This window comes from Plectropomus leopardus, chromosome 6 (genome assembly GCF_026936395.1).
Source record: "Plectropomus leopardus strain MGB_pleo_1.0 chromosome 6, ASM2693639v1, whole genome shotgun sequence".
Taxonomy (NCBI): domain Eukaryota; kingdom Metazoa; phylum Chordata; class Actinopteri; order Perciformes; family Serranidae; genus Plectropomus; species Plectropomus leopardus.
In genome coordinates, this window is record NC_142181.1 from 36211373 (window position 1) to 36220379 (window position 9007).

General features: G+C 38.3%; 2 protein-coding genes across 2 annotated transcripts; both read left to right on the top strand.

Moving 5' to 3' along the window:
• Positions 1–1570: 1570 nt before the first annotated feature.
• On the top strand, positions 1571–2599 carry LOC148189453 (trace amine-associated receptor 13c-like). The gene has a single exon (XM_088078255.1). It carries the CDS (start codon positions 1571–1573, stop codon positions 2597–2599), a length of 1029 nt encoding a protein of 342 aa, XP_087934381.1.
• Positions 2600–7692: 5093 nt separating this feature from the next.
• On the top strand, positions 7693–8712 carry LOC121939553 (trace amine-associated receptor 13c-like). The gene has a single exon (XM_042482560.2). It carries the CDS (start codon positions 7693–7695, stop codon positions 8710–8712), a length of 1020 nt encoding a protein of 339 aa, XP_042338494.2.
• Positions 8713–9007: the final 295 nt, after the last annotated feature.

Genomic DNA, 9007 nt, shown 5'->3' on the forward strand with positions numbered 1-9007 from the left:
GTTCCTGGCAGCTCCACACTGATTGTGACACAAGCCCCTAACATGTCATATGCTGATGGTTTAATGACGTGTCATTCTAAACACCCAAGTGTTAAGATCCTCATGGTTCAAAGTATAAAAATGGCTATCAGACATTATTTATAGTAATTTATTATAATAATTAATTATTGTAAAGAATATGATTTAATTTACATTAAATCAGCATGTGGGGTACCCCTCTCAAAAGGGATAATGAAAGTCAGTTAATGAAATCAGCCTCATAAAATACACCTAACTATTTGGAACTCTGATTAATGATTTAAATGATAACTATATCCAAAATTACTATATCAATAGTAAAGATAAAAATCACAACAATATATCTTTGAATAGCTGTAAATCACAGCTGACAACGTTAAACAGTCACTTGTTATGTTCCCAGTCCATGACTGAAGGAAAGATTTGCAGTTGTTAGCTGGTGGTTGTCCGTTGTGGATGAGCCTGGCTTAGAAAAGGGGGGTTTCAGTGCAGTTTTTGCTGTGTGTCAGTGGTGAAATGAGGATGGGGCTTGTACTGCCGCTCTTTGGGTCCTCACAAAGGTACCAGATCTGGGCTAACTCGGCTTTGTTCTCCTTGTCACTTAAAAAGTTAGCTTGCAAATGGATTTTCTTTTGTTCTACAGGACAAAGCATGTGTGGTCACTATTTTCAGAGGACTGAAAAGTCTCCAAAAGTCCAGTTAAGAGGTTCACAAATGAGCTAATCATCTGGAATCCAGTAATCTCAACACTGGTTCTCAATTTTGAAATGTTACAGTTTCATCTGGGAAACTTCTACAGCTGGTGCTATGTTATTGTCACACCAGTTAATTGCAGAATGATTTCACTTCAGCTCCAAGCAGCTTCATTCTGCTGTGAAGTGCAGCCACACTAAAAGTTGGGGATAGTTTAACTTGAATTAACAGGAATTGCGGGCAGAGAATACTTCAGTAAACACAGTCCAGTGATCTCTGAAACACAAGAACACAGGCCACAAAAAACAAACAAAAAAAAGAGTTATTGCGGTGAGCCAAGGACTTCTCATATCCATTTGGTCTTTTCTAAACCAGTCCTAACAAAGTACTGTAATCTTCATAACAAAATTTTTTAAAAAAATGGTCTAATAACCTCTTATGGGCTACACATATGACTTGTGAGTGCTTTTAAGATATTAGACTCGTGCATCACCATAATCCTTTTATCTGCAATGGTATGGAACAGAAATCCCATTTATTCACCATTAGAATTTATTTTGCATTTAGTTTCTATTGGTGCAATCGTGCCACCATATTACACTTTTCAATGACTTCACCAGGAAAAAATGATAACCTTCAAAGTATGAAACAATTAACTTTTTGTAAGTTTTGCCACAACACAGAACATTGTGTGTTGGACTGTTTTGCATACATTGATAAAAGAGTCTCTGATTGGACAGCCCAGTATGCCATCTCTATGCTGTGTCTTTTATTTTCAGCACAGAGCTCACCAGTGTCTCCCGAGAACACAGATCTGTGTATCTCTGTTGAGGTTATGGCATATGTCTTTGGGTTTATGATGACTTCTGGCCTTTCTCAGGAGCAGTTCTGTTTTCCTGGCTCTAACTCCTCATGTGTTAGAGCACAGTTTGGAGTGGGGACCAAATTTGCCCTCTACTTGTTGTTTGCCTTTGGCATGTTGGTTACCATTTTAGGGAACTCTGTTGTCATTGTGTCAATTAGTCATTTCAAGCAGTTGCATAATCCTACCAATGTGCTTATTTTATCTCTTGGACTTGCAGATCTTCTTGTGGGTGTTGTTGTGATGCCCTTCAGCGCCATCCGGACCGTTCATGGCTGCTGGTTCTATGGTGATGACTTCTGTCTGCTGCACTCCAGCTTTGATATGTTTCTCACCAGTGTCTCTATCTTCCACCTGATTTGCATTGCTGTAGACAGACAACAAGCAATATGCAACCCTCTGCATTACCCCAGGAATATCACCATGTCAGTGGCCTGGATTATGGTGTGTGCCAGCTGGGCGCTAGCTGCTCTTTACTCTTATGGACTTCTTTACTCAAAGGCAAACACTGAGGGGTTAGAGGATTATATGGCATCAATAAACTGTCTTGGCAGTTGTACCCTTCTCTTTAACCGCCTTTGGGGAATCCTAGATGGTATCACTGCCTTTTTCTTTCCCTGCACTGTGATGGTTTGTCTGTACACCAAAGTATTTATGGTGGCTAAGGATCATGTGAGAAAGATTGGAGATATGAACAATTGTTCAAATGACAAAGTCAGAGGTGGGCTGATTAAACAGTCTGAGCATAAGGCTGCAAAGACTCTGGGAATTGTGCTCGGTGCATTCATCTTTTGTTGGATGCCTTTTTTTATCAACTCTATAGCCGATGCCTACACCGGCTTCAGCACACCTGCTGCCATCTTTGAAGCATTTGTTTGGTTGGGTTACTTTAATTCAAGCTTAAACCCAATTATTTATGCCTTCTTTTATCCTTGGTTCAAGAAGTGTTTTTATCTCATTGTGAATCTGAAAATATTCAAGCCCCATTCTTCAAGCATAAAGGTGCATACTCTGACGCATGTGTGACCGTACTGTGTATTCTGTGGATATGTTTGCATTACGAACAAGTTTAAATGCTTTTGTTTTTTTGTTTGTGTGTGTTTTTTCCCATCAAAACATGGAAGCTGTATGCAGGCCAGCTGACAGAGTTGCTTGGGCCCGGGACAACAACCTCTCAGATGGGCCCTGCTGCGCCTGCAGCCTCTCTGTGTCCTTTGGGGTAGTGAGCCCCTCCCACTCCACTTTGCGAGTGAAAAAAAAGGTAGAAGTACAAGTACAAGAAAATTACCAAATGTTTTTTTTTTTAAATTCAAATAAATAAATAAAATACAATTTAATTTCAAATATGTAATTATGTTAATTATGAATTTAGTTTTTTCCCCCTAGCTTTTTAATTTTTTTTCCCTGGACAGTTTTTCTCTTGCTTTTTAAAAATAATTTCTTAAATCTAATAATGTCTTACAATTTTTGAAACATCTATTACCAAATTCCTCACTGAAACTGATGTGAATCAGGAATTAATGAGGCCATTAAATCATGATACCAGAGACAGCTCTCATGTGTTTCTCCATATTTATCTTAATATATGTACAAAATAGACAGACTAACAAGAGCACAGATATAGATGAGAGCACTAAAATAATTTTATTTTTTTTTACATTTTACATAGAAAATATAAAATAGTAAACATTGCATCAATACATGAGCCATTAAGATATTTAAAAATTCAAATAAAAGGACATGGACAGTAATAAAAATGGTACACAATACAACAGGGGTTTCACCAAGTAAGTTTTTGTAATAATCTAAAAATGTGATTCTTTTTGTTAGTAATGAGATTGAGAGAGGATCAGGTTGAATTGAAATGAATAAAAAAATATAAAAAGAGTGGTGTGAGCCTAAAAATGTTTGCTTGTGGATGAAAAATTCCCCCATTAAAATAAAATTAACATAATTAAGATACTTAATTACATTTATCATCATAATAGCCAATTATATCTTTGACTACTGCCCGCCATGTTTATGCATCTATGATGTCAACTCTGCAACATGTGTTATAGAATAATATTGTTATCAATGTTAGTATACTGGCCTGGCATTCTTTTTAGTTCAAAGTTTGCTGGCTTGCTACAGCTAATAGATGCATATACTAAAATGTGTGACTACTAAAAGTAAATGATAGCTTAAGGCACAAAATAACTACATTTTTTTTTTCAGTTTTTGAGACTGTTTCCATGCGTTCTGCCATTTCTGCTGCACTGAAATGTCACGAAAACGTCACAACTCAGCAATTCGGGTATCATCGGAATTTCCCAATTTCCCACTGGTAATTATCGCTTTACCATCTCCACTTCCCTGAACTCGAGCAGTAAATACCATGGATCAGATATTTTCTGAGGAGCTCGTGAAGGCAGCACAGAGGCATACCTTATGAAGTGGCACACTCTCGTTAGCAGCAGCTAACTCAGTAGCATAAAGCAACCACATCTACCAAGCCAAAAAAGCAAGCTGCCGCGCAGCTACAGACTCAAGTTTAGCAGCTGAACCAGTAGGACAGTAACACACACACACACCAAGCTGAAGAGCCAGAGAGCCGCTGTGTGGTGAAAGACCCCCGTTCAGCAGCTAATTGCAAAAAAAAGCACTTTTTCAACCTGTCAAACGTGATTGAAGCTCTTGTCTTGTCACTGAAATGCTGTTTCTGCCTCAGAATGACTTAATTTCGGACTTCCGGTGATGTCATGAAAGGAATTGCAGCATACATTCAGAACTCTGTCAGACAATATCCAAAAATAGTGAGAACAGTAATTATCCGACATCTTAGATGCAAGAAAGAGTACTACAACATTAATCCCTCTATGAGACAAAGAGGTTCCAACAAGCAGGAGAAGATATGGTGATGCAACAGTAGAGGGCGCTGCGATACCTTCTTCACGGTGATATCGACCTCTCAGTCACCTGTGACGACCTCTAAAATAGACTGAGGTAGAACAACATGAGAATCTTCCAGGTACCAGTGAAGGGGGAAACATGCCCCGATTTGTGAAAGATCTACTACATAAGGTGCTCAAACTACCACAACAGATGGACATCAAGATCGAGAGAGCACATCGTTCACTCCTGTCCAAACCCAAAGATCCGACAGCCCCTTCCAGGTCAATCATAGTGAGATTTGTGGACGCAGCGCTAAAAGATGCAATCATACGACAAGCTTGGTGTAGGGACAGATCTTCTTCCAGGACAAACAGATCTTTTCTGACAGGATTATTCTCCTGTGTTACAGAAGAAGCGAGCAAAAGTCCACAAAGTCATCAAACAGCTTAAAAAGAAGGCTATTCAAGCGAAATGTCTGTATCCAGCATAGCTTAAAATTAAACTGAACACAGGAGAGAAGACCTTCACCACACTGGCGAGCGCCACGGCAGTGCTGAAGGACCTGGGAGTGGAGGTGCGCTGTGGAGAGAGGGAGCGTATCGAGGAGGAGATGGAGGAAGGATGGAGGAGCAGCATGAAGAGGAAGCGAGACATGTTGTTATCAACCTTGGATCTCAAGGCTTTTCTACAAGGGGGCGATTAACTCGTCCCTAAACGCCAAGGTAGTTTAAAAGCCCAACGCAACTGAAATAGCATTAGGAGTGACTCTGTTTTACAAACAGTAACACGCACAAATGGACAACAAAAACACGCAACGTTGTGCTACTTGTGTAAATACTAATGCTGTTGTCACAAATCATTCCAAAGCACATACATATATAATGTTCCGACGGATGCCGTTTTCTTAGGCCCCATATGAGTGGATTACACTCACTTAGACCTTTTTTAGTGTAATATTGGTCATATTTGCACTTAGTGTGTTTTTTCCCCACAGAGAGGGTAGGTCACACCTTTCTTCCCCAGTACCAGTGGGAATTGGACACAGTTGAGGTTAAACTGCTGTGGCTGATTTGGAAGGTGGAGGTTCAACTGTATGTTATTAATGTTAATTTTAGGTTTTCCCTGACGTATATATTAGGGACCATAGTTTGTTTTTGTTTATGTTTGTAATGTTTAGGCTAAGGTTTCATTCTTTGACATTTTGGCATTTTTAAGCAGGCAGGGCGATACATTCTAAAGCACTACAGAGACAATGACTTCTTTGAATTTCATTAGCTATGACAAAGAGGGATTAACAACCCAAGTAGGAAGAAAAAGACTTTGGGGCATCTAAAGAAAGTAAATTGTTCAGTAGCTCTTATTCAGGAAACACATCTATCTGAAATAGAGCACTTACAATTAAAAAAGAGAATGGGTTGACCAGGTCTATAGTGTTCAACTGTATATTAAATAACAAACTAGACAGACTACCAACAACTGTGAGGCCCCAATCTAAAATGTCTAAAAATGTATTAGCTATGATGAAAGAGCTGGAACTAGTGGAGTTCTAGCACCATCTTCACCCGAGTGATTCACATTCATGTGCCAAGTACATGTTATCTACTCGAGGATCGACTATTTTTTCATATCAAAAAATGACATATATAGCATAAAAGATAGCTCAATTGAATCAATAACAATTTCGGACCATAGTCCTGTCACTATGAAAATCAAATCAGGATCAAAAAGTCATCACAAATACTGGAGACTCAATGTCACTTTGCTAACGGACATGCATATAAAACAGGAAATGCCATCAGCTCTATCTGAATATTTTGCCTTGAATGACAATGATACTGTCTCTCCTTCAGTGCTATTGCATGCCAGAAAGGCTATGATAAGGGGGAAAATTATTCCTCATGTCTAGACTTAAGAAACAAAGGCTAGCAAAACAACAAGAATAAGTAATAGAAATAAAAATAATAGAGAGGGAACATAAACAAAACAGAAAAGAGGAGGTACTTAAACATTTGAAGGAAGTTAGGCTGAAACTAGATGAGGTATTAACATATAAAGCAGGGAGGGCCCTCAGGTTCATTTATAGAAAGTATTATGAAATGGGAAATAAAGCCAGTAGACTGTTGGCTTTTCAACTTCGAAAGGCCCAGTCTAGCCGCATAGTTCCCAGAATTGGGCATCCTGAAATTAATCAGATTGAGACTCATCCTAAGGAAATATCAGAGGCTTTCACAAAATATTAAAACATTTATATAAGGATCAAGATCAGGAATTTAAGAAAAAGAAAATTTATGATTTTTCGAAAGCCCTTAAGATGATTAAATCGACAGACGAGGAAGGAACTAAATTAACAGAGCCCATTAGAGAACATGAAATCAAGGAAACTATTGCTATATTAAAAAACATCAAATCACCAGGAGTAGATGGATTTGGATTTATGTAAAGTGTATAACTATGTATTTAATTCAGGAGATCCCCCAGAATCTTGGTCAGATGCTATCATTACCATCCTGCATGAGGAGGGAAAGGACCCTTTGCAGTGTTCCAGCTAGCTTCCCATAAGCCTTTTATGTATAGATTATAAAATACTAATTTCGATCCTAGCAACCAGAATACAAAATGATATAAAGAAATTAATACAACCAGACCAGACAGGATATATCTCAGGACGTCAAAGAACAAATAATGTAAGGAGAGCTTTAAACCTACAGTCAATGGCGGCAAAAGATAAACAACGCTCGATGCTTCTCTGCTTAGATGCCGAGAAAGCATTCGATAGAGTTGATTGGTTTTTTCTTGAGTAAACATTATTGGGAATGGGTTTTGGAGAAAAATTCACTAATTTCGATAAAGTGCAAATAATTTAAAATATCTGGTCTTTGGACTGTATTCAGCTGTATACAGGTTAAATAAAAGTGCAAATCATGTATTCTGGTTTTGGATTTGGGGTTGTCATTCTTTGTCTCTATGAATGGAACGATTTTCCTCTTGAAACTATGAAAAGTTATTTAGGCCATTGTTGCAAACACTGCGAATATTTTAATTTCTCATTGACTATATTGCCGTGAATGTTAATAGCAGGCGTTTAATTGGATAGCACAGTGTATCAGGTGATTTGAAGGTGGAATCTATTCTGTGACTTGGGTTAGAAAACACAGAGCTCCGTCTATTTCTCCCATGGACCTCTCACTATCGGGCTCTGTTTGCTTCTCTCTGTTGAGGTTTTGGCATATGTTTTTGGGTTTATGATGACTTCTGGCCTTTCTCAGGAGCAGTTCTGTTTTCCTGGCTCTAACTCCTCATGTGTTGGGGCACATTTCAATCTGGGGGCCAAATTTGCCCTCTACTTGTTGTTTGCCTTTGGCATGCTGGTTACCATTTTAGGGAACTCTGTTGTCATTGTGTCAATTAGTCATTTCAAGCAGTTGCATAATCCTACCAATGTGCTTATTGTATCTCTTGGTCTGGTTGATCTTCTTGTGGGTGTTGTTGTGATGCCCTTCAGCGCCATCCGGACCGTTCATGGCTGCTGGTTCTATGGTGATGACTTCTGTCTGCTGCACTCCAGCTTTGATATGTTTCTTACCACTCTGTCTATCTTCCACCTGATTTGCATTGCTGTAGACAGACAACAAGCAATATGCAACCCTCTGCATTACCCCAGGAATATCACCATGTCAGTGGCCTGGATTATGGTGTGTGCCAGCTGGGCGCTAGCTGCTCTTTACTCTTATGGACTTCTTTACTCAAAGGCAAACACTGAGGGGTTAGAGGATTATATGGCATCAATAAACTGTCTTGGCAATTGTACCCTTCTCTTTAACCGCCTTTGGGGAGTTTTAGACAGTGTTATCTGCTTTTTCTTTTCCTGCACTGTGATGGTTTGTCTGTATACCAAAGTATTTATGGTGGCTAAAGATCATGTGAGAAAGATTGGAGATATGAACAATTGTTCAAATGACAAAGTCAGAGGTGGGCTGATTAAACAGTCTGAGCATAAGGCTGCAAAGACTCTGGGAATTGTGCTCGGTGCATTCATCTTTTGTTGGATGCCTTTTTTTATTAACTCTGTAATTGATGCCTACATCGGCTTCAGCACACCTGCTGCCATCTTTGAAGCATTTGTTTGGTTGGGTTACTTTAATTCAACTCTAAACCCAATTATTTATGCCTTCTTTTATCCCTGCTTCAAAAGTTGCTTATATTGTATCGTCACACTAAAAATATTTGCATCAAATTCCTCAACCATGACTATATCTGTTAAATGACTTGAAAACTGTACTATTTGACATTTTCAAATAGATATTTTTACATTTGGGGCATGAAATTGTTTAGCAATGTCAATAAAATAAATATATAGTTATAATAATTACATTGATTTCTGGACATTTTTCACCCTTTTTTAAAAATAATTTTTGATGATATAAATATACAAAGTTTTCTGGATATTTTCCCCTAGTTTTGATAATTTTCTAATAAGACTAATTTTCCGGTCTTTTCCTATTTTCTCATTACATTTTACTAATTTCTCACAATTTGTGCCACATTTCTTGCCAGGTTTAT

Excerpts from the sequence above, each read along its gene's own strand:
- LOC121939553 (XM_042482560.2), top strand. The coding sequence starts at position 7,693 with ATGACTTCTGGCCTTTCTCAGGAGCAGTTCTGTTTTCCTGGCTCTAAC.
- LOC148189453 (XM_088078255.1), top strand. The coding sequence starts at position 1,571 with ATGACTTCTGGCCTTTCTCAGGAGCAGTTCTGTTTTCCTGGCTCTAAC.